Raw genomic sequence first — 26,773 nt, 5'->3', positions numbered from 1 at the left:
ATTAGATTTTACCCAGCTGAAAACAGTGTCACTCATTCTTTGGTGTTAAGTGTATTGTCATGAGGTCTCACTTCAACTTTAAGAGATACAGAAAAAAACACTTTGCATTGGTTTGTCTAGATATGGCCCACGTTTCAGACACTTTGAGAGTGTTTTGTTCTTAACCCTTTGACAGGTTTTCTGAGGCAGTCATGTGTTCTGCTCCCCCACCATGCTAGGAGTCTGTTTGGGATCAAGGGTTATCATCATCCTTTTCAGCTCCTCTCACCCTCTGGTACCTCCTCTCCCTTATCACGCTTTCCTTCATTCTCTCTAACTTTAACCTCCTCCTTCCCTCTTGCTCCTGCTTTCATACTTGATGGTTTGCAATGTCCTATTGTGATTCTCTTACCTCGTTGCTGTCACCCTGGTTCTTCCCTCCTGACTGTTTTATGACTTTTCTGCATTCCATTCTCCTCCTTTTCTTACTGCTGTTTTCTATCTTCACACCCCCTTTCCTCAATACATACTTATCCTCCTGACTATTCTTTTACTTTTTGGAAGTCTTCAGCTCCACCTACATTTGCCCTGTGGTCTCTCCTGCCTACTGCTCTTCTTTGTTTCTACCACCACCCCTTATCCACTATCAGTTCTTAATACCTCATTACTGCTCCACTCCTCCTTCACTTCCACTCTCCAACCTCTTCATCTCCAATCTTTTCCTCCACAACTACCCTCGTACTCCTCCAATCTCCCCTTATTCTTTATTTTCCTCCTTCCTTCTTCACCCCTGCTCCTTTTGCTCCAACCTTCTCCTCTGTTCTGCTAATTTTCTCTGAGCCGCTCAAACATTCTATCCTCAACCCCATGCTTAAAGTTCCTCACTCCCACACCATTTTTAAAATGCAGTGGCTTGACCAGTGAGATTAATTGTTTAAATGGATTGAGGCAGGAAGGGGCAGGGAGCAAGCCTGGTGATTGCCCCACTCGCCAAATGACACTGAGTTGGTGGGAGAGTACACAGATGGCTCCTGGGTTATTTCAATGCAGGCTCCATCTTCAGTCGCTCGTGGTCAGATATGCTGCAGTTCCTGAAGCTACTCACTGATATGGGCACTCATGAACTCCTTTGGCTTTCTGGCCACCTTGAGTGTGATTTCCACGCTGTTACTGAAGAATATCTGTGTTGAAACCAGTATGTCATGTGAACAGCGTGTTTTATGCAGACCCAAGTAAGGGCCGAATGTGTGACCGTCCTAGGCTACAAGGCTTTATTTTTTCTTTATTTTTATACAGTTACTTCCTCAAAGCCTTCACAGCAATTTCCCTTCTCTCAGTCTGGAGTAATTCTTGTTTAGGTTGACCCGTGAAGTCTTCAGGACAAACATAAGAGGTTATCTTCCTCACATGCATGTGTCTCATTGCGTGGTTGAGCTTCCTAGTGTATCCTCACCCCTCAATGGGTGAAAGAGGGATCAGTAGTTGGTACTGGGATTGACTGGTTTGCTTTGGATTGATGGCAAACTCCTTTCTCTGTATCGCGAACCCCTTTAACTCTGGCTCATAGCATTTTGGACCTCATTTTCCTGTATGCTTACCTTTTAGGATACTCTGGTATACCTATGGCTCAAGGCTGCCGGTGGACCGGTGATGCCTTAGGGAAACTGCCATGTACCACCTCGGGTCCTGATTCATGGTGCAGGTAGTGGCACATCGCCTCCGGGGTCACCCAGGTCCCATCACTCAGCCTCCATCCAACATGTGTAAACTAGCTGGAATGACCAAGCATCTGGCTTTTCTAATCCTGACCCAAATTCTCCTATGGCATGCACCTTTGGTGAAGAAATAGCATACTAGATCAAAGATTAAGCTAAAAGTAGTAAATAAAACTTTTAAAACCACCACAATTAGGTGAAACCGAAAATACTTTATTATACGCAAAGCTGATCTGTACGTGTAGGGTTTTATTAATTTTGCTAAATCACTTGGATGAAATGGGATGTAGTCTTAATTTCCTGCTAGCTCTCCCAATGGTCTGCTGACATCAAATTCAACTATTGCTGATGACGTCCTAGCACTGCTATTCTACAAGAATAGTCATTTAAATGTAAGCTAAACTGTTTTAATTGCAAATCAGGGACATTGAGGATAAGGATGTTGGTTTGTATTTGGTCTATTATTTGTACTTTTACCCACTTGCTCTTGTAACGATCCCTGTAAACTTACTGGGGACAGGCTTAGTTCTAGTGATTAAAGAATTGCATTAAGTCTTGCCATTTCGCATGTACTGAGCACAATTATAGTAAGGCGTTTACTTGGACAGACCAGTCTAGCGCAGTATTTCTCTAAATAATTTCTGAATGTTGCACTCCATGTATTTTGGCAAGTCCTTTGCCAAGTGTTTTTGCTGTCTCGCTGGGTCCCGGTCCTGCTGACTTGCTGCTGTTTGAAGATAGCGAGTCCTTGGATTCAAATTCTGCTTCTTCTCCGACGTTTGTTACGTGACTTTGGAATAGACTGATACGACTAGACTCATACTATTCATCATCGTGAGACCAGCGATTAACTGCTACTACAACGTTCCCTGCTAACCTCCACCTCCTGTCTTCTCCCTCTACCGCAGTGCCACCCCGCCTCCTATCCCAGAATCCTACAAAGGCATAGTGCATGCGCATTTGCACACGGGCATTTCCGAAGTGCCTTTGCCAAGTGTTTTTGCTGTCTCGCTGGGTCTCGGTCCTGCTGAGTTGCTGCTGTTTCAAGATAGCGAGTCCTTGTATTCAAATTCTTCATCTTCTCCGACGTTTTTCACGTGACTTTGGAATAGACTGGTATGACTAGACTCATACCATCTATCATTGTGAGACAGCGATTAACTGCTACTACAACGTTCCCTGCTAACCTCCACCTCCTTTCTTCTCCCTCTACCGCAGTGCCGCCCCGCCTCCTATCCCAGAATCCTACAAAGGCATAGTGCACGTGCATATGCGCAGTACCTTTGCCAAGTGTTTTTGCTGTCTCGCTGTCTAGTGGACGAGCGAAGGAGCGGAGGGCGGCAGAAAATCTTAAGTGGTAAGAGGGATTCTTTTTTTAATGTTTATTTTTATTTTTTTTCTAAATTCAGTGATTATTATAATTCTGTGTAAACTTACTAATTTAGCATGTCTGCCAAAAGATTTACTCTGAAATCAGGCATGCCTACTTCTCTTGGAGATAATGCCAAAATAACAGACATGCAGTTAAAGAAAATGTCTCTACCATCAGCATGTAATGAACGTAGGAAACAAAACAAAAAGTGTTGGATTTCCTTATCAACAGATATTCGTGGTTTTTACATCACTGAATTTAAGCAAGTTACAAATGTTCAATTGTTACCTAAATCCCAAATGTTGAAGGATAAATCCTGCAATGGCGAACTCAAATGTGTAGAGGCAGCCATTTCAAATCTTAAACAGACTGCAAAGTGTTACATGATGTTGATATTGCCACTAATCTGTTGCCCTGTGTCTTACTTGAGAAAGACATAGAGGCGAGCACAAGAGATGTCAATCATGGTGAACAGAATGTTCAACCTACCTACGAAGTCACGGACACCACACTTGATTACACCTGTAATACAGGCAAATTGTGTCCCTCACAAATCAGTGTGGTTGCCCCCCTTAGTCACCTTGGAACATGTAGCTCCTCGCCGACACCTCCAGCGCCTTGTACAGTACAGGCGCAACATAATTTGCGTGAAGCATATGAAAAACTGACAATTGGGGGAGAAGTGGATGAGGAAGCTCTTGATTTCTTAATTTCAAGTCATTACTCAAAAAGTGAATCTCAAGAAATTATGTATATTTGTTTCAACACAGGCGATCTCATTCAACTCCATGATGAGAGGGATGCCGAGAATACAGTCATCAAAACAGATATAGCCGCAACAAATGAGATTGGAACGCCTCTTGTAAAAACATTTGCTCTAAATCTCCTATAATGTTTGATAAATCACCTTCCCTATCCAGTAGTAAATGTTTGTCTTTCGTGGCTCCCATGCCGCGGAGATCTAAGTTCAATGAAATGGTTGAAGAGTGACCCTATTTCATTCGTGATCAACTGCACAATCAACATCAGCAGCGCTTTTCATTTCCTGAGGCGCCGGCTTTGAATAATACACTATCAGCCATGAACACTGCCCTTCTTACGGTAGCTAGACTATACGAATCACTGGGTGAGAAGATGAATAATCAAACAGCTTTGTTGATGCAAGTGCTCACTGAGATAAAACGGCCAGTTAAACTGCATGAGTCGTTACCGGAGGATTTACATCAGCAAACATCTGCAATTATGCCGCTAATGAATAAGTTAAAAAATTCCTGCAACATTCACACTACACAAAATCTTTAAGTAAATCCGCGAGACTTAGGTGCAATCTCGTCAATAGCGCAACAAGGCCTTCTTCAACAAGGAGATAAGGTCGTAAATATGGCCCCAGATAAGATTCATGAAACCATAATGCTATCAAGGGGTGAATCTGGAGCTTTAGACTCCCAGATAATCCAAAATCCAACAGTACCAAAAAAAACTATTGATAAAAAATTGAGTGATCTAGTTGTGGGAAATTCAGCAAATGTAATAACGCACGTTCTGCCTTCCAGCAAAAGTCTGTCTGTGCCAGTCACCTTAACAATGACACCCGGTGTTTCCTTTAAATTGTTTGCAAACAGCACAAACAATATAGGGCTTAAGGAAACCAGGCTCACAACACAGTTAAAGAAATCAGTTACACAATCGAAAAAGACTCAGTTGAAAAATTCATCCAAGACAAGGAAATTTGTGAAAATAGTTTCTGCTGCAATGAACAAAGATGGCAACAAAACAAAATTACTATCCATTGTGCTACCAAAGTACAAACCGCTCATTTATAAAACTTTGGATGATTTGGCAGAGCTAGTAACAAAAGCTCCTTTGCAACAACCCTCTGTCAACAATGCGACAAAGCTAACTGAGTTGTCTCAAACAAAAGAAAGCATTCAGTGTGGAAAGTCACCCACATAGAGTACTACAATACAGGAATTAAGAGAGGAAATAAGATCATCCATAGTGTTTTATATGAAACAAAATCAGGAGTCTTCACAAACCGTGATAACTAAAATGGGTGATCAGCTACCATTTCCAAGACTTAACCAGTTGCTGCAAGGTCCTAACACCCTACTGCAAGGCACAGATGGCATTTTCAACAAGCCGAATGACATCAAACATCCTATCAGTTTTCCAGGAAAAGTAGAATAAACATCTACAAAAAAATCATATAAAAATCTGTCGAATGATAGAGAAAAAAATTGGGATCAATACAAAAATCATTATCGACTTACCCTAAAATGCAGAAGTCACCCTTATCCACAATATGATTTAAATCGATCTAGCATTTTAAGCATATGCTCAGAAATTCCGTCTTTAGATGACTTGACCTCTGCTGACATTGACTTGATCGAATTTACAGATCATGAGGATCTAGGAGAGGTCAGAACATACCTAAAATCAAGAGTGGTATTAAATACACTCTGGCAAGCTAAGACCGCCTTTGGTAATCTAGGTTTCTACTTGGATCAAGATATGCTCTCAAACGAAGGATCTCAAACAGTACAAGATCAAAGTAGATCGAGGATTTATTGATATCCTTCAAATTCACAGTTGCAAATAGGTCAGAGATGTGAGATACAGCAAAATGGGATTGACCAAGATCATGCACAAAAATCATAACAAACTTTGCAAGATAATAGAATCACATTACTTTCCTGGAACACGCGGGGTCATACGCACTTCTTAAATACAAGATCAAATGACCTGCACAGTTACGATATCATTGTGTTCCAGGAAACCTGGTTTACTGCAACCCCCGTATGGGATTTATACAATATAATAACCATCCCTGCCATTTCACAGGCTCAAGGGAGACCAATGGCTGGTCTATTAATGGCCTTTAAGAAGGACAAACATTTTGAAATTGAATCCCTTGAATCTGGTTCATCATATATACAAGTAGTTAAGATACAAAGGGGTTGCTTAACTTTTGCAATAGTAAATATTTATTGGGGCAAGAAGCACCTATTTTCTGACATGTTTTTTGATCAAATAAACGCAATTTTAGACAAACTGTTACTGGATTCTTCAATAAATCATACCCTTATAATGGGTGATTGAAATCTTCATCTGTTATCTTATTGTAGTCAAAAGCTCTCCCCAGATGAAGATAGATGGAATGTTTTGATGACTGAAAGATCTTATGTAATGCTAAATGCTAATTTACCAGGTGATACACCACCTAGCATAACATGGCGTAGAGAGACCCAAAAGCAATACTTGATTATATTTTTGTAGACTCATGGTTCTTCAATGGAACTTTAACATTTAACATACAGAGTACTACATTGAGTGACCATAATCAGCTATGCTTAGCCTGGGATAGGCCCGCTAACAGCCCCACTAATATCTCCAATCCTCATATGGCCAATTTAGCAGTTAATAATGCAGGTAATTGCATTAGGTGGACTAAAACTAAGTTGGCTCAAAATAACAAAGAATAAAAGAAGTACATTTTAGCAGTGATGAGCAGGAAGGCGACTTCAATGTACAATCTATGCAAATATTCAAACAAGGAAGGTCAAATTATCAGCATAATGGTGGTGGACATCTACATGCATTTGATTACGATGTAAAGATTAAAAAGACCCAACTACGACAAGAAATTCTGAATTTAAAATTTGTTTTGCCCCATATGAGACAATCTTTGATAAAAACATTGAAAACAACTTATAAGAACTGGTTGAGAGGTCAAAGGGCTCTTCGTTACCAAAATGATGGTGAATCCATGATGCAAGAAATTGTTATAAAATCTTCAGGTGGAATATGAAATCTGCTGAATGGGGCGCTGCATAAAAAACAACTTGCAGCTAAAATTAATCCCATCACAGAATCTGCATGGAGAGCCCACTACCTTAGTGCTTATATGACCCCCTTCCCAGATATGAAAATTGACTCTAGTATCATGACAACTGATCACAGTTTGTCGTTTGATGTGGATGATATAAAGCAATGTATAGCAAAGTTAAGCCGTTCACGTGCGGCCGGCCCTGATGGCCTTCATAACTTTATGTTAAAACGTTATGTGAATGAATGGTCTCAAATACTATACTACATATTCATGAACATCATGTAAACAGGGAAAATACCTCTTACATGGAAACAGTCAATAATCTTGCCGATATTTAAAAAGGGCAATCGTATAGATCCGGCCTCATATCGCCCCATTGCACTTCTTGATTGTTCAGGCAAGATTTTTGCCCGATTGGTATTGGATAAATTCAACAAGTGGTTGGATCTGAGCAATCTAAGGGATCAATTTCAAACAGGATTTGTACCAGGCTTGGGCACAGCAATTAACTTGATTACTCTAAATGCCATTGTGAGCCATCAAAAAGATTGTAAACAACCTATCTATGTTGCTTACATTGATTTCCGGTCAGCCTTTAACCTAGTGCCTAGAGAATTGCTGTTTAACAAACTGATGGACCAAGGTTGTCCCTGGTACATCCTAAAGTGGATAATAGAATTTCATACAGCTACGTCCATTCAGATATGGTTAAGGAACGATGGCCTGGTCTCAAAGTCCATTGCAACACAACGTGGGTTATAGCAAGGTTGTTTATTAGCCTCTGCTTTGTTTACCCATTTTATAGCAGATATAAAGGCTAGTTTTGAAGGTTTGATAACCGGTGCACCCAAATTGCAAGGTATACCTATAAGGTGGTCACTTTATGCTGATGATATGATACTCATCTCCAAGACCCCATTGGGTTTGAAGATCATGCTTAGTACACTTGACAAATATGCCAAAAAGAATTGCATAAGCATCAGCACAACTAAAACTCAAGTGATGCAATTTGGCAATGTAAAACAAAGAAAAGTCCTACATTCATGGCAGTTACAGGAATCAGTTTTACAAACAGTAACATCATATACATATTTAGGGGTTTGTATCAATAATCATCCATTGGACACCCCTTACATTGAGAGTATTAAAACTAAACAATATACATCTCTCTCTAAGAGCTCAATAATAAGAGCTAAGCATTGTAAATTTTCTATACAACCATTGATTGCATACTATAAATGGAAATTGGTTCTGGTAATACTCTATGGCACTGAAGCTAAAAAATGGCAACCATACATGGTCAAAGATCGAAAGTAGATATTGGAAAAAAGCATTAAATATACCAATGTCGGAACCACTCTCAATTATAAGACATGAATTGGGCCTTATCTCGTTATATGCCATGTACAAATGGAAGTTATGTTCCATGTATAGAGAATGTGTTAACAATGAAGTAGATAATGGTTTGTTAAAATTAATATCAACTCACCTACTTACATCAAATGATGAGTTTGCCAAAACCTGGTGAAACAAGGCACAAAAAGTGTTGCACGGAGCCGGAGTATCGGAAAAGTTATTGATAGAAAATCCAAACAAAGCTAAACAGAAATTATGGGTACAAGATTGGATCAAAACTAGAGCATCTTGTATGCTCTATCAAAAATTCATCGAGAATCCTTTTGTGTTAAAAAAAAAATATGGTCTCTCCGACCCCTATTTAATACAATCTCCCAATGCCGGCCATCGTGCAGATTTTTTGCGCTTTCGGTTAAATATTTGGCCAACTAAGGTCATACTTTCGAAATGGAAAATAATATCACAGGATGATCTGAGTTGTCGCTTTTCTAATGAAAAGGTTGAAACATTACAACATCTATTAGTAGATTGTGTAAAATTGGCTGCAGCAAGGTATAAAGAATTTAATGTTCTTTTGAAGATCGCTTAAACTTAACCGCAGAACGATTATGGTTAGAATTATTTCATACCAATAAGAAATCTGTAAGATATGCCATTGTAAGGTATCTTCATTATATTGGAATTAAGGAAAAGAAGTAAGGAAGCAGGAACAGATTAAGAAAACATTTGTGTTGTAATATATATGTAATTTTTTGATGAAAAAGTTGAAATTTGTAATGTGTAAATTGTTACTTTTGTATTACATTGTGAAAAAAATGTATGTTGAAAGGTTGAAATTTTACTTTTTGACCAAAACAACTTAAAAAAAAAGTTACACTCCATGTTTAAAGATTTGTCTGAGAAGCAAAGATCACACCATATATAGCAGCAAAGGAGACAGTTTGTTGCAGTGTAATAGACAAGGCAACCTGGCATCATGTCCCCTTCTAATCTAAGCAACAAACTTATCCCACCTCCAAGGCCTCTATTTTTTGTATAGGTTATTAACAAGTGACGAAAAGGAAGCCAACCCATAAGATAAGATGTCTATGACTATCCCTTGGAAGACTCCTTGCTCCGCTTCAGTGGCACGGTCTCGCTAAATCCTTTCTTAATTTCTTTAATAGTATGTCAGCCACACAAATACACTTGCTAAGCCAATCTTCTGGAAACGTCCAGTCACTGTGATTACCTGAACACCTTTCTTAGATGCAGTTAGATGTTTGTATACTCAATACTCTGTTGTTCAAGTGTGCAGGCCACTTTACATCTCCCAGTGCCCAGGCCTCGGAGCAGTGTCAGCATAAACAGTCCAAAGCCGCACTGACCTAATCATTAATCTACCATCAGTCCTACAAACATAGGTCTCATAGGCCGTACTGACAACCCTAACTGATGCAATACCATGATGCTGATTTAATAAATACAAATAGTCTGTATATAAGTGTTGAAGCTAAGTAAGAAACCTTATGATAAATAATGAAATAAACATACATAAAGCAAGGGCATAATACAATTTAAATTTAAAAGCGAACAATATAAAGAAACAGACAAAATAAGATATTCTTTCTCAATTTGAAAAATAATCCCTTTGCCTAAATTCTGCATCAAATAATGATTGAATATAATGTTGATGCACATTATGGGTGTAAATATCAAGAAGAGACAGACAAAATATTCAAAACAATATTCAAAACAATTTCATTGTAAGGTGATCGTGCCTGTTCTTCTACTGATCGTCCTGAAAAAAATGACTCAGTAGACCTTAGTAACAAATTCATAGTACAAATGTATTTTGTCCATATGACTTATATCAACCATATTTATCCCATTGGCCACCTGAATAAGGGATTCTTGAGGTCTGCCTGGATGGGTGTGGGGGTGAGCTCAACCAAGGATTCATGTCATGGTAGGCATGGAAGGGCACATGCTATTTTGTCCCATCTCCTCTACTCAGGTTGCCAGGATCTACCTGAAAATTTTCAAACATCCTTTAAAGGAAGTCTTTGTAATGGTCATGCGTTCATACCTGCATTTGTTTGAGGGTGGGATTTGAAGTGCTATACCTTAAAATCTTGTTCTCACTTTTCCATTCAGTGGACATTTACTGACAGGGAAGCTCCTTCTGGGTTGCCTTCTGATGCATTTGTGACCACTGTGAGAAACCTGAGGGTATTCTCCCAGGCATATGTTGAGGAATACCTTATTCAGGTGGCCAGGGAAGGGCTGGCGCTCTCAGAACCCAACCCTGGGAGTGGAAGAGCGAGGATCACCTTGGTGGGGGAGCCCAGGGTTATGCTCAGGGGAATGTCCCAGGTGAGACGCAGTACTATACCGGAGAAAGGGACGAGAAAGACGCTGTCCTCAAGGCTTTTATGGACTGTACCAACTAGACCTCCCTTCCACCGAATGAACCTTCTTTTCGAGAATCCACCATACCCTCCGCATCTGGTGAATCCATTACACACCCTGTTGCACTTAGAAACCACATTTCCCAGAATCTGTTTCCCTGTTTCCTACTTGAATACTCCCAGTCATTCTTTTTCACATCCCTTTGTTATTTCGCGAAACCCCAGTATTCTGCATTGACAACACACTACCATTCCCACAATCCCCCCAGTTCAGGTCACAATAAAAACTCTGGTCATTTTTGTTCATTCCCCAACACCTACCAAGCTCACTCTTCTGAATTTACCCAGTTCCCTAATACGAGGGCTATAATCCTGTATAACACCTTTTCTCCATCCTACACCACAGGATACTCGGGAACTCTGCTGCCCTCCTCTTCCAACCCGAACACTTCCTAACATTGTGACGGACAACGGACAAATGCTAAAACTGTTAACCTGCCATGTCCCAACCCAAGGGTCAGGCAATTAACCAGAATCACGCACACCTGACAGCTCTTTCTCTTCCCACAGGGATAAAAGGTGGAGCACAAGAGCGCAATACAAGCAAGCCAGACCGCAAGACGTGAGAGCTACTTAAGTACGGCAGTTCAACAGGAGGAGAAAGATGGAGCAAACCGAGAGGGTGACAAAGAGAGAAGCAACCTAGCCCTTTCTGACCAAGGCCTGTGAAACCTTTGCAGAAAGAATCGTAAGACCACAAACAATAGTCAGCGTGTACTGCAGCAGATGTAAATGGTACACAAGACCCTCCTCCACTGATAACCAAGCCGGGGAGAGACGCTTGTCTCCGTGGTACCAACCTTTACTCCAAAGAGAAAGAAAGCCAAGCTGTTCATCACAGCCGGTGAGTCGAGGGGAGAGTCAATATGAAACCGAACTGTGTTGAAAGAAAAGTAGCAAACGGTTAATTGAACTGGTAAAGCATAAAGAGCTATTGATGCTAAAAGGGGAAAACCAGCAACAGAGGTGTCAGGCACCACTTGGGTGCCCACTCAGGAAAACTCTGGGCGATTACCCGAACCACCAGTACCAGAAGGCCTTGGGAAAGGCAGAAAAAGGGTCAAAGTGGTCATACAGGGGTCTTGTAAAATCCTCTGTACCGTCAAATGTCTTTTACCGACAGATGACTGTGAAGCTAAGGGAAGTGAATCCTGCATTGTAAGAGTTAAATGAAAAAGGCACGATTAACAAGATTGGCATGAGTGAACCTGAAAAAGGGATGCTGATAAAGAGGGGGAGAAATCTAAAGTCCTGAAATACAATGTGTTGACAAGAGTGCCCCCACCGAGGGATGTCCACAATGAAGTATCTAAAAAGACATTAAGATCTGCAAATGTTACCAACAAAATTGTATTGAAAGCATGGGCGTAATTTTAGGGGGGGGGAGACATGGGTGTTTGTCCCCCCCCAACTTTCATGGCACACCATTTTGGCCCCATTCATTTGGCTTCGGCATCTTTTCTTCAGAGGTCATGTCCCCCCCAACATTTTCAGAAAACTTACTCCACTGATTGAAAGTCATAGTGAACATGACTGAGGCAGGCGAACAGCCGCGTCAGATCTGAGCCCAGAAGAGGGGAAACAAAGGGCGAGAAGCCAACACCCATTGACCTGTGAATGCAACAAAGCAAAGTACAAGAGAGGGAAAGCCTTCGAATGCATGTCATGCCAGAGTGAACCCGACAGAGAAGCTGATATTCGAGAGGGCTCTGAGCTCGGAAGATTGGGAACCCAGGGGTGAAGAACTATCACCCTAATAAAATCAGAGGAGAACTCTAGAACCTTTTGTTGAATTTCTGTTCTGATACTTTGAACCTGTCAGGCCCTTGAAAGCAATAAAAAAATAGCAATCTGAAGTTCTGGTATCATTAAGGAACTTTCCAGGGATTTGCCCCCGGAAGAGGGGGGATCCAAGGGTGAAAGGTATCACCCAACTTTCAAGCAGAAAATTACATTTGTTTATTATTTGGAATATGTCAGGTCCACGGCGGCAAGAGACTCTTTGATAGAAAAGAGACTTAACCACCGAGGACCCTTATTGCTGAGAGCCGACTGTTGGGCTTTGCTGGGAAAGCTTGAGTGTCTGCTGTGCTCCAAAATCCTAAAACGTGGGGAAGGGAGACCCTGACTACCGCATCCTGACTTATTATTTGTGAACACTTCTTTCTTATGAACATTATCCCACACTTCTTTTTGTATTTAGCGTAAGGATTGGCAATCGTTTTTTTTAGTATAGGCTCTTTTATTTTTTTACAAGACGCCACTCGGACTGTCTTGATATTGTTTAATGGTTGAAGCTTGCTCCCATCTTAGATTTAGGTTTAGATTAGGCTGTTTTCCAACCTACCTGTGCAGTTTAATAAACACCCTTGAACTGTGATGACTTTTGTCTGTCTTTACTGTTGCCACCATGAGTTCCTTACACGGCAGACGAGCGAAGAAGGATCACCTGGGTATATGAGACGGGTTCATGGTCAGGGGAATGCTCCAGGTGATGCGCGGTATTACACCGGCGAGAGGGACAAGGAAGATAAGGTCCCAGAGGTTCTCATTGGCTGTACCAACTCGTCTCCCTTAGCCAAATCCCATAGGAGCCCAAACCCTGTTGCACTGGAAAACCACATCTCCCAGAATCTGTGTTTTTCTGTTTCCTACCTGAATATTCCCAGTCAGTCTATTATTTTCCAAACTCCCAGTCTACCTTGATAGAACAGTACCGTTCTCACAATCCCCCCTGCTAATTTCACGCTAATGATCCTGGTTATTCCCATTTGTTTCACCAACCCTATACAACTCACCTTTCTAAGTCAACCAACCACCCCCTTCCTTGTAACACCTTTTCCCCATCCTACCCTGTAGGATACAAAGCTCTACCTCCACCCCCTTTTCTCGACACAAACCCTTTCTTACACCGTAACAGACAACAGACTAACACCGTAGCCGTTTACCTGACATGTCTCAACACACGGGTCAGGCAGAGTAGCGCAATTGACAATAACCATGCACACCTAACAGCCCTTTACCTTCATTACAGGTATAAAAGGCAGAGCACAAAAGCACACTTCAAGCAAGGCCGAACGCTCGAGGAAACGGCTACACCAAACTGACAGTTCAAATGGATGAGAAAGGCGGCGAGACCTGGAGGGACGACGGAGGGGGAACTGCCCTTGCCCTTTTTTTTTTTTTTTACTTTATTTATTGCTGCACATAGGAATAACACATACATACATATTCAAATTTTCTATCAATAAATCTCACACAATCACTTTCAGTTTGTGTCTGGATTTTCGGGTTCGGCTTTGTCCGATAGGTACTGCTTGTATCTGGCCCATATGTTTCTGGGTCTGGAAGAGGGTAGTACCGAGTCTATATATAGCTCGTGTGTGTCATTTGTGCATAACATATCTGTGTCCCAGTCTGCCTTGGTTTGTGGGGCAGCGTTCTTCCACTTAATTAGTATCGTTCTTTTGGCTATTAACAGGCTCAAGTTCAAAAGTTTTCGCCATGTCGGGTTCATCTTCCCCACCGCGCCCAACAGACACAATCTAGTTGTCCATTCCATGGGCTAGTCTGCCATTTGACCCAGAGCTGTACAAACCTCTGCTCAGTAGTCTTTCAGCTTTATGCATGCCCAGAGCATATGGTAAATATCTGCATCTTCAGTTTGGCATCTCGGGCATGTTCCAGTAACAGTGGGGTAGATGCGTTTAAGTTTCACTGGAGTATAGTGTGTCCTGTGTACTATTTTATAATGAATTAGTTTGTATCTAGAGTTACATGAGATATTTGGTCAACGTGCATATCTGGGTCCATTTGTGGTCTGTTTGCTGCCCCAGATCCTGTTCCCACTTGTTTTTGGCTGTGTGGTTCACAATTGGGCGTGTCTGAACTATGATTTTGTATAGGGCAGAGGCTGTGATTTTCCGTGTCCCACCTGTAAATATGTATCCAAGCCCCAAGTTTATCTCCGGTTCTTCTGAGAAGGTGGGGCACACACTTTTTATAGTTTCTTTTATGCTCATATATTGTAGCCTGTGCGTGTTTGTATTCCCCACTATGTCCTTAAGATCTTCCCATGTCGCAAAGAGTTTGTCCGGGAATAACTGCCCCCCCATTGAACGCCCTGGCCCTTTTCAACTATGACCTGCAAAGCCTCCGAATGGGAAATCATAAGACCTAGAGTTACAGCTGGCATGCAGAGCAGCAGATGTGAACTGTGCATGGGGTCTCCCGCATTGAATAATGCAGATGGGGAGGCAAGCTGGTTACCGTGGTACCGTCGAAAGACGTGAGAAGCCAACGGGTTCAGCACAGGCAGTGAGTCGGAGGAAGCTGATCGCAAACCAAATTGTGTTGAGCTCAAGGTTGCAAGTAGCATTGTTATACAATGAACAAAGAACTTGTGTGTGTTTGAACTTTTGAAAAGCCCATACAAGGGCCAGCTGCAGAGTGGTCAGGCGCCATAGGAGGGCTCATTTGAAGGACTCTCGCTGGCCCCTTTGGTTTCGTGTTAAAACTGCAAAGTCCAAAAGGCCCTTGGAAAGGGCTCTGTGAGGCGTTGAGTGGTCCTACAAGGGTCACGTCAAATCCCTTGTACAATCGAAAGTCTCTGACCCGTTGCGAGGAGAAAGCTAGGGGAAGGGAACCCCGCTTTCTGATAAGATTGTGGACTATGGAATAAGGCAAGTGTGAACCCGACAGAGGGATGCCGAAAGAAAGCTAGGAGACGGAAAGCTAGGCTTTCTGATGAAAATTAGAAACACATGAACTGTGTTGAAGAAGGCTGTAATGAACCTGACAGAGGGAGGCCCATTTTTGCAAGGAGGATCTGAGACCAGCGGAGGGAGATCCTAGGGGTGAAGACACCTATGACCATTTTGTCGACAAGAGTGAACCCGGTCGAGGGTTGTCCTCAGTGGGAAGTTGTTTAAAGAGACATTTGAATATTGCAAGCTATATCTGAAAGGCTGTAGTCCTAACACAGGGAGGCCCAAGTCGCAAGAGAAATTTGAGACCGGTCGAGGGCGATGCAAGGGGTGAAGAGCAGTGGCTCAAGGTACAGGACTACCGAAGGAACGCTTGTTTGTTTGTTACTTTGAATCCACGGGCCTGCAAAGGCAAGAGACATTTGCAGGAAAGAAACTTAGCCTCTGAAGGTTTTGATATTGTTTAACTAGAATTGTAAGCCTCGTGCTGGAGAGGCCCAGGAGTGTGCTGTGCTCAAGAGTTCCGCCTTGTCCCGTGCTTGAAACATGGGGAAGGGAGACCCGGCCATAACATCCTGACTTATAATTTTGTGAACGCTTATCCCACACTCTTTTTGTAACTTAGTAGTATGGATTGGCAATAGTTCTTTTTTATAGTATAGGGCCTTTTTATTTGACAAAACGCCACTAGGACTACATTATTATTATTTGATGGTCATAGCTTGCTCCCCTCTCAGATTTAGGTTTAGATTAGGCGTTTATCTCACCCATTATAAAGTTCAATAAACACCCTTGAACTGTGATCACATGTCTGTCTTTACTGTTGCCACCATGAGTTCCTTACACCACCCTGTATGGTGGATACAGATGCTTATCCCCCACTGTGAGTCTGCTCCTAGTCTTTGCTCCCCCCCGCCCCAACCCGTTTTCTAAATTGAACTGTCACGCCCCTGCCGCATACGGGTGCACTCAGGGGCTGACAGTGTCGGATAAGTGTTTGTGTGTGTGTATAACTGTGTGCGAATGTGTGTTTATGCAGGGTGGGGGAGGGGTTGGGGCGGAGAGAAGCCAAGGCAGCTCGGATGGTGAAAACCCCCAAATTTACAAAAAAGCCCTAGTTCATGTCCTTTTCCTGCATTCAGGGGGCTGCACAAAAACGACCGAAATAAATTGGTCTTTGTGCGACCTTCAGAAAGCTGAATTTTCATTAAGGCTTAACGCCAAGTTTCTCCAACATCAGCTAAGGCAACTATGCACGGCAACAGATGTTTGATAAGCATTTACATGGCCACAATTCACCAAATTGGATATATGCAAGCCAGGCAGTGGCCTGCAGAGAGTTCTTAAGACTGAGGGAGAAAAGCACACACAAACCTGTCTGCCTTTATGGCTTCCTAAGACTTAAAGACAATCATCAGTGAAAGGAAGCAAGCTGCAATTCAGTAGAAATATATTAAACAAAACATAGAATTACACCTACAAATACACTGAGCAATGGAGTGCTTGTAAAGCAGTTTTGATTAGGATTTAGTTTGCACTTCATTTGATTTTCTCATTTATTTACCAACAGGCGGAGTCCCAGATTACGGCATCCAGTTACCAAACTCAGACACTCTTCTGCAGATAATCTGACCAATGAAATGACCTACATTACTGAGACTGAGGATGTGTTTTATACATACAAAGGCTCCCCGACATCGAAAGATAGCGATTCAGAGTCCTCCCACAATTGCAGTCCTCAAAAAAGGTAAGAATGTTAGAAAATCTAATTATTAAATCTGTTATGCAGTAGTACATGCCTATAGACAAACATTAATAAGACCCTCTGCAAATTACTGTGCTCTTCTATTCAACGCTATGCCAGTTTTTGGCTACTTTTACAGTCATATCAAATCAGTTGCTGCTGGATGTTTTCTTTTTCACACTGCTGTAGTTACCAAGGTATTGGCCTAACAGTGCTGTCTTGTCTGGAGAGTGGTGTATTATCCATGCCATATATAACTGATGTATTATGAAATTCCAACCTGACCTCCCTATAATATTTTCATTTGCAAATACATTTTTAAAGTGTCCCACTTTAATTGCAAAGGTATGTTTTGCACACAGGGTTGAATATCTTTCGGCTTAATGTTAGCTGTTGCCTATACTATATTGTCTAAAATTGTGGCCCAAAACAACTCCCCTGATGGAAGGTCTGATATATTTTTCCATACTATTGGGCAGTTCCCAGAATTGTTCCTGAACATGCATGCTTGTTTGAATGATGCCAGTCTTCGCCCTTCCAATCCTGTCTTTTCACAATCCAGTCAGCCTAAGATCAGACATTTCAAACCTGGCGCAGGTTTGCCCAGCTCCCTATGCTCCCCCAATTGGTAGTTGGCAGAAAAGGTTATGGCCATGCTTAGTGTGCCTTTTCTTGCACACTGACATAATTAGTTGTAGCTGTGGCTTTTAGGTGTCATTTTAACACAACCTATTAAGACAAACATGTTTGTATAGCATGTGTAGGGTTGTTTCATTGCAGAGGCAGATAGTCTGCAGATGACGTAAACTACATTGGTTAGCATGCACTGTCGTTTGCATGCCACATGGCATATATACTGAGCTCTGTTTGTAGGTGAAGCACCACAACCCAGTAGCCAAAATGCAGTGTTGCTGAAGTGGCACATCTGAGGCAAAACAATTAAAGATTGGCTGAAAAGATGGCCGGCTTGCATCCTGGTAGAGCATACTGATCAACTATTATCAGAAAGAAAACATGTTTGCTTTCATAGCTGCATCTCCTTAATCTCCTTAGCCAAAAATGATGAACCTCAAATCTTTTAAATAGTTAAAGAAATTCAGTCCTCTGCAGGGTTCAAAGTTGTGGGGAGCTTGGAGCGATTTAGCTCTTGCTTCTAGCCTGGGAGAGCGTGGTTAGCTTAAAACCAATATCTACCAGGAGTTTTTCATATCTCCCTAGGTCAATAGGTGCCTTACAAACATGCACATGTGAAATTAACTTTGAGTAATTGAGAATGCTTATAAAGAAGAATTAGGGCACATCTAAGCATAAGCATAATAAATCATACAATAAGTTCTAGTCTACATGTAATCTGGAAGTTAGTTTTGCTGTTCTCTGGGTACTCCCTCTTGGTACCCCAATGGTAGCTCAGGAGCTAGTTTTAGCTCCTGCTCATTGAACCTTAATTTCAAACCCTGCCCTGACTACTGTACAGCAACCCAAACATCCCAACAAATCGCTGATAATCTCGCCTGCTTCCAAAACAAAACAGCATCCATCTACAGCATAATTCCAGTTCAAACCAAATCTAAAACGGCCCAGATGAAAAAAAGATGCTACAGTTCCTAGCACAGCCGATTTCCCGATGAAAAATAAAATGTCTGCCGCCATATGGAAAGTTCTTTTTCCATGTCTATGGCAGCCAGATGGGAGTAGCTCCTGGATCGGAGCGCAATGCCCTGTTCCCACAGGTAAGGGGTGGGGTGGGGAGGCAACTGAGAAAGGCTCCCTGTTGCCGCCTCACAATGAAAGGAAAAAAAAGAAAAAACGCCACCCAGGGAAGGGCCTCGGGTGGCTGGGACAGCGGCTGGGAATTGTGTATTCTCGCCCGCTGTTCCAGCCAGCTGATTGGCTGAGCGATGTTGCCCGGGTGGAATGAGCTCAAGACTTACACCATCTACCCATTACAAAAAGCCTCAGCTGAGTCTGCTTTGCTGTCGAATGCCCTAGCAATCAACACTCCATTCATTTGGAAGTTTCTACGAAAAGTAGTAGCAAAAGAACTCACTAACTGTGTGGATTCCCGAATTTTGCCCTAATCATTCTGGCTTCCACCCTGGATACATTAGAGAATCCACCTTGCTCTCCATGAAGTAACTTCTACTGGCCAATCTAGACACTAACTCAATGGCTGGTATTGTCTTGTTTAACATGTCGGTTTCATTTGATATTGTTCAACGGAACACCCTTGTTGAGCTATTTGCTGACATCACATAAAGCATGCATAGACTTCCATACCTGCCAGACCTGGCCATGCTATCTCCTGCCGCCTGCTAGATGTGCAGGATTCCTTTTTACTGGCTGCTGTGACAATGCCAGTTGACTGACCTTGTCAATAGAGTACGGGGACCTCTTCATCAAGATGCTGTCCAGTTTCTTTCTTTGCATTGCAGGCCGCAAGATCCATCCACGGTTAATAAGATCCGCTGCAAGATCAAGAAGGTCCGGTTCCCTGAAAAATGGGTCACCCGTCGGGTCGTGGGTTGTTGCATCACTTTTATAGTGTCTAATCCATGGGTCTAAGAGTGAAAGGAATCGGGTTGCACTCTCCTTAAATTGTTTGCATTTTTCTCATTACAAATATAAAATCCGAACTAACTCTGTTCATCTAGCTTTCACCTCAAAACAGCAGAGTTCCCACAGTTTATGTAATGGCTTTGCCTTTTAGTTTATTTTTTATTAATGCTTTAAGTATTTAAGACACTTCAGTTAACAAAATATCAATGCACAGTAATGATACGGTTAGTTACCAGTAATCCTGGTGCTCAGAGTCCGACTCTCTCGTCCTAGTCCTTAAAGCTACAAGAGTGAGTCATGTCCGTGAAGCAGACCTCTGCATTAGCCACTTTACATTAAAATTTGTTTTTAAATGAATCCCTCTGCCGGCCCTATGTGTAAATCAACTGGCCAATGCCATTTGTATTACCCAAGCAGTGCCTGAAGGGTTTGAGGCATAACATATTTGTTGGGAGGGAGAGTCTCCATGAATAGGACCATGAAGTGTAGGGCTTAATGTAAGAACAGGCTTGTGGGCTTGACAGAGGCAAAGTTCTTGATAACTCTGGGGGCGCTTAGATATGGTCTGGAGCTTATTTTCAGAGGCATTGTACAATAGTACTTCACTGCGCCATTACGCCCTGAGTGGCCACCCATAGACATTTTGTGTTTGGTCCATGCCTTCTTTTTCTCTGTTTAGCCACACAAGCTCTGCTGCTTTAAGTGTGTTCACTGTTATTTGTAGGAGAATTGCCTACCGTTTGTGCTCTGAACTTGGACTGGATTAGTGACAGTCCCTGTTGTCACAGTTTGGGGCAACAGACCTTCTTCCTTGTGCTATAATCTGTAGGCTAAAGTCAACGGTTTGTCTAGGCCTTTCATAGTTAATGGATTTTATTATTATTTGAAAATGTATAGAGCGTGAACTAAGGCCCAGAGGCATACAGGCGCTAGAAGGATGGCAGCCCAACAACCAATACTTCACACTCTTGCTTGAGGAAAAGAGAAATAAGTTAAAACAGATGCGTTTTCAGTGCTCTTCTAAAAGGGAGATGCTCAACAAGTGTTCTCCGAGTTAACGGAAGAGCATTTCACAAGCTGGGGGCCCAGACTGAAAAAGAACGACCACCAAATCTCTTTCGCTGATATTTGGGGATCTTGAGAAGCAGGTGGAATACACAGCGCAATTTTCTAGCTGGACAATACCGCTCCAGTTTCGCTTTTAGGTATTGGGGTCCAACGTTGTGTACAGACCGATGGATGACACAAAGAATCTTAAATTCGATTTGCGCAGCCCCCGGCAACCTGCAAGCAGTGGAGGAGTGTTAGTGATGGGGCCAGATGAGGCACCATAAGTGCCAATCGCGCTGCCGAATTTTGGAATACCTGTATCCATTGGACCTGATAAATCGTAACGGCCAAATTGGAATGTTTTCCTGTAATAGTGATATGATGCAGGGTATCATTGACTGGAGTGCCTTCAGCACATAGATATTAAGCAGGGCTCAAGTCGAGGGTACACGTGGGGGGACGGAGTCCACCAACTTTTTTCACTGGGTGGACTCAGTCCCCCCCACCTAAAATGAGAAACATTGAATGTCCCCTTTGAATTTATGAATTAACACCGACATCGGGAATCGAAACGCAATAGTCCGGTTTGCAGGCCGAACACTTCTCCAATGCACTATAACCTGTTGAAAAATAATAAACAACTAAATGTGAAATGTCCCATTTCGGTACTGCAAGTACTAGGGAAAACATTTCTATTGGTTCTTGGAATTTAAAACATGCACACAGTTTAACGTTTTAAAAACACAATTAGAAGAAAATATCCTCGCTTGGTTTACTGTGTGTGGATTTTATGAAAGGCAAATGCCATTCGTCACGGGCGATTTGGGTGCTTATGCAAAGCCAATTTAATGAAATGTGCATATTCCAACTTGATATACTCATTTCTGGTGACGTCACATCCAATTGCGTTTGTTGATGAGTCCCCCGACTTAAATTTTTAGGACTTGACCCCTGATATTAAGTTATTGAGAAATGCATTCTGTAATTAAATAATTAGCATCCACTGGATGAACACCGTGGCTGGATAAGCTGCTGTAACACAAATCATAGAAATCAACAAAAAGAAGACAGAATACATGTTGACCTAATTTGCAGCAATTCCCGCTGTACTGCATCTGATTACCTTGAGGATGTTCAGTGAGGTTTAATGAGCAGGGGGCTGCTCGGAGTGTAAACCATGTGCCCTATACATCGGACACTATTAAAAGCTTGCAGAGCATCACTGGGTTGCTTGGTGATAGCAGCATGGACAGAGATAGCAGAGCGCCCATGGCACGGATGACCTGCTGTTGTGGTGCAAGCTGTAAGGACCATCATAAAGAGGTAGTCTGCAGGGCATCACTGATAGCAAGATAGGGAAGATTTGAGCAATTTGACAGAGCACTGGATATTAATGAAGAACCTTGGGCCAATTACAAAACCCATATTTGAAACACATGGGATGGAGGTTGCTCTTGGGCATGGCTTTGGTCCAGTAGTGCTCCTGGGTGCAACACCATAGATGCAATAGTGCTTGATTAGCCATGTTGCCTCCGGTCATCAAGCAACATGAAAGGAGAAAAATAAGCACTACAAGCCATAACTAATATTCATACAAAGAGGAAAAAGCTGTCGGGTACAGTTAATGTATTGAAAATAGCTAAATTTGCCAACCCCCAAGAGAGTGGTCCAGTTGGAGAGGTGGGGCAGCAGGTACGAGTGAATGTATGAGCAATCGAGCTGCCACACTGCATTTCCTTTCAATTGATTGCATTCTCCCACAGATTTCTCAACTTGATAGATACTCGCATCAGCGCCAGCTGCTCGCAAGAATTTCAACTGGGCCGTAGTGTGGCTCAAGACCATCTCAACTTTGTGCCCCGACTCCAGGATTTATCAGCTCCGGATGTGACTTCTTCTCCCTTACTTCTAGCATGCAATAAGCCCCAACACCTCAGTTCTTTTTCTATGCTCAGCGCACTGTTCGGAGCACGCTCTTAGTAATGTTATTCACCTGGATTCAAGCGTTCGAAATTGCAGCTCCAAAATGTCCACAAAGTACCTGCATAACATTTGTATGTGGTGTCTAGGGGTGGAACATGACGGAGCAGTGTGGCTCGTATCAGTCTATGAAACCCAAGGCCTTGGGGGTAAAGCTCAGCTAATCTATCACTCAGCAGTCCCCCTTTGAAGTCACAAACTCGTTCTGGCAAATCCTCAGGAGCAGACATCAAGGGGCCTACCCCAGAGAACAAGGACAATAGGGAAGGCAGGTGACATAAACGCTCTATAAATTACTCACCGTAGTGACTAACGTACTCTTAGTCCCCTTTCCTCCATACTGCATGGGCATCACTGGTGAGGGACGGGAGACGGAACCTTTTTCACCAGAAAAGCCTTCTTCCCCTTTAAATTTAGAGGCGTGCAGGGGTGCGTCCCTGGGAGCATGCGCTGCCCTGACTCCGCCCTCTGGCGCCAAACCTCAGTCCTCATAGACTCGTCGCTAATAGATTAACATTGCCTAATGACACCAGTTTTATTAGGGTGGAGGCTGGTGGGATGTATGGAGGAAAGGGGACTAATACGTTAGTCACTACGGTGGGTAATTTATAATTACTGTTATGTCCCTTCCCCTTTCCCCCATAATGCATGGGCGATTACAACTGAGTGTAGCCCCAGAGTGGAGAGGAGGCCCTCATTAAGCAAACCGGTTTCGAAGAACCGCCTGTCAGAAAGCCGCGTCTGATCTGGAGCCGGCTTCCAAACAGTAGTGCTTGCAGAAAGCCAAAGGGGTGGCCCATGTGCTCGCCCTGCTTATGACCTTCCAGGGGACATGCTTCTGGAAGGTGATTCCATTTGCCTTGGCTCTGACCGCGAGGGCATGCATGTTGCCGGGTGGTGGCTTATGCTGTCCCTCGTAGGCTTCTTTGATGGCCGGGACCATCCATCAGGCTATGGAGGCCTTGGATGCCTGATACCCCGGTCTTGAACCTCCAAAGCTGATGAATAGAGCGGCTGACTTGTGGAAGCTCTTGTCCTGTCCAAGTAGGATTTTAGTGCACGCCTGACATCAAGGCAGTGTAGAACTCTCTGCGCCTCGTCTTTGGGCTCAGCAAAAAACATGGGCAGCACAATTTCCTCATTCAGATGGAATGCAGAAAACAACTCAAGAAGGAACGTTGGGTGCATCAGTAGGACTACTTTGTCCTTGTGAAACGTAGTGTATGGCTCATAAGCAACCAGCGCCTGAATTCTGCTGATTCTGCGGGCCGAGGTGATGCTGACTAACAAGGACGGCTTAATGGTGACCAGCCTGATGTCTGCGGTCGCCATTGGTTTGAATGGTTTGTGCACCAGGGTCCCCAAGACTATGTTGAGGTCCCACACCGGGTGTGGCTACTTGATGGGTGGGTAGAGCCTGGCGAGACCCGTCAAATGTTTCTTGACAATCGGTTGGAGGAGGAAAAGCTCTCCACCTCCGAGTTTCTGTAAGCCCCAATGGCTGCCAGTTAAGTGTGTCAAGTGTCCACCTGCACGCCTGAATGGACAAGCTGCGCCGAAAAAGAGAGCATGTCGTCCAGGGAACATGCCAGAGGATTAATGCCCTTAGAGTCTGCCCAGTGGCAGAACCTGGTCCACTTGCTCTTATACTGGGCCCTGCTAGATTTGCTCCTTGCGCCCTGTATGATCTCTAGATTAGCTTTAGAGAGGCAGAGATGTCCTAGCGTGACCTGTTCAGGAACCACACTGTGAGGGCTAATTTTCCTGGTGCAGGGTGGATGACCCTGCCCCCCTGCTGTGCCAGAAGATGTGCTGGGCCCATCGGCAGGCGCATTCTGAGGCCTCTCCGAGAGGCTGAGCAGCTCAGAAAACCATGTCCTGACTGGCCACCATGGGGCTATTTGGATGATGCTGAGGAGGCGAGACTCCTTGATCTTGCATATCACCCTGTGAATCAGGGGAGTGGGTGGAAGGGGTATGCTGTCATTCTGTCCCACTTGATCTGAAAGGTGTCGCCCAGGGAGCCCAGGGCCTGACTCTGCCAGGAGGAGAACAGTTGGCACTTCTTGTTGGCCCAGGAGGCAAAGAGGTCCACCTGGGTGTGGCCCCATTTGTGAAAGATCTGCAGTACTAGGTTGTTCAACTTCCACTCGTAGTTGTCCGCTTCCAGTCTGCTGAGCCCGTCGGCCTCCAGGTTGGATCCCCCAGCAGGTGGACCGCCGTGAGGAAGATGTTGTTCTCCAGGGACCATTCCCACATGCTGACTGCCAGCCTGCACAGTGGGGAGTATGGGGGTATCTGGTACCTCCCTGTTTCTTGATATAGAACATGCCGGTCGAGTTGTCTGTCTGAATGAGGACGACCTTGCCCTTGATGACCAGGAGAAAGGCCCTGAGCGCCAGCCAGATGGCCTTCAATTCCAGCCAATTGATGTGGTACTCCTGCTCCTGCCGGGTCCAGTAGTGGTCGTCCAGAGTGGCCCCCCCAACCCTCGAGAGAGGAGTCTGTGGTGATGGTGACCTGTGGTGTAGGTTGCCGGAAAGGCTTGCCCCTCTTCAGGTTGCAGTCCCCAGACCACCATGTGAGGTCTGGGTGAAGTGATAGAGGAACGTTGATCATCTCTGACTGATGGCCCCGTTCCTAGTTCCAGGATGCTGCAAAGTGCAGCTGTAAACTCCTCATCCTGAGTCTCGTGTGGGGGACAGCAAAGAGGACTGCTGCCATGAGCCCCAGTAGGTGTTGGTACCACCAGGTCACCTCTCTGCTGAGGAATTGTGCTGTCTCTCTTGCGTGCTGTGATCTTGTCCTCTGAGGGGAAAAACTTTCTCAGAGCACGTGTCCCAAATGAGGCCCAAGAAGGTCAGTGTCTATGTGGGCTGCAGCTGTGACTTACACCCAGCTTTTGCAGTGTGTTCATAAGAGCATGGGAGGTATGGTGCACTGCTTCCGGAGATGTAGCCCTGATGAGCCAGTCGTCCAGGTACGGGTAAACCTGGTGGCCTTGCGACCTGAGGAGGGCTGCCACAGTGTTCATCAGCCTGGTAAAGACCCTGGGGGCTGAGTTGAAGCCGAAAGGGACCACCTTGTATTGGAAATGGTAGCCCATGATCCTGAATCGTAGAAAGGAATGATGAGGCTGCCAGATCGGGACGTGTAGGTAAGAGTCCTTCAGATCCAGGGAGCACATCCAGTCTCCATTGCACAATGTCTCCGCTATGAAAGCAGGCGTAACTATCTTTAATTTTTGTAGAGGTAGGGAGTGGTTGAGGGTGGGAAGGTCCAGCACAACTCTCAGGCCTGCCTGGTTCTTTTTCTGAAAATCTTGGAGTAAAAGCCCAATCCTCGTTGGGAGGCTGGGACTTCATCCACTGCCTGGCTCTTGAAGAGCGACCGGATCTCCGCCAAAAGAGTTGCTGTCCCAACTTGTGGGAGTGGAGGGGAGGAGGTAGGAGAGGCTGGGATAGGGAGGCGGTACCCGGTGGAGACTACAGAGAGGATCCAGGGGTCAGTGAAATTCTGGTGCCAAAAATGTGCATGGAGAGCAAGCCTCCCCCCACTGGAGACATGTGGACCCAGAAGGGCGTGTAAGGGCTGCGCAGGACAGGGGCTATGAAAAAGCCCTTATTCCCCCCCCCTTCCCTACCAAGCCCTCCTTTTTGTTGTTTGCACCTATGCTGGGGCGGCGAACGTTCAGGCTGCCTGGTCCTCCACTCTTGGAAGCCGCAGAAATCTCTGTATGTATGCCCGTTCTCAGAGCGTTGCTGTGACTGGGTGTACGCTTTGGGTGTGGTCTTTGTAAAAATGGATGAAGACTTGGCCGTTTGAGAGCTGTTTTTCCTATTATCCAGCTCCTCATCAGTTGTGGAGTGGAAGAGGTCACCCCCTTCGAACGGAAGATCCAGTATGCGTTCCTGGACATCTGGGTTGAATTTTGTAGCACAGAGCCAGGCCCTTCTTCTCATGTCCGTGGCAATACAGATGGCGACGGCCAGAGGTGTCACTGTGGGCCACGGAGGACTCCATGATGTCCTGCGCC

At 44.0% G+C, this 26,773-nt stretch overlaps 1 protein-coding gene across 8 annotated transcripts in view; it reads left to right on the top strand.

Annotated features, from left to right (window-relative positions):
* PTPN3 (protein tyrosine phosphatase non-receptor type 3) overlaps positions 1–26,773 on the top strand; it is a 2,254,194-nt gene that overhangs the window by 1,267,086 nt on the left and 960,335 nt on the right. For all 8 annotated transcript variants that reach the window (XM_069620560.1, XM_069620561.1, XM_069620557.1 and 5 more), the window contains one exon: positions 16,978–17,154. In XM_069620560.1, coding sequence (XP_069476661.1) covers positions 16,978–17,154 — 177 coding nt within the window. The remainder of the gene's footprint in view (positions 1–16,977; positions 17,155–26,773) is intronic.

Source organism: Ambystoma mexicanum, chromosome 5q (assembly GCF_040938575.1).
Source record: "Ambystoma mexicanum isolate Mex_15411 chromosome 5q, UKY_AmexF1_1, whole genome shotgun sequence".
NCBI lineage: Eukaryota > Metazoa > Chordata > Amphibia > Caudata > Ambystomatidae > Ambystoma > Ambystoma mexicanum.
The sequence above is the reverse complement of the archived record's forward strand: the minus strand, read 5'-3'. Positions and strand labels throughout refer to the sequence as shown.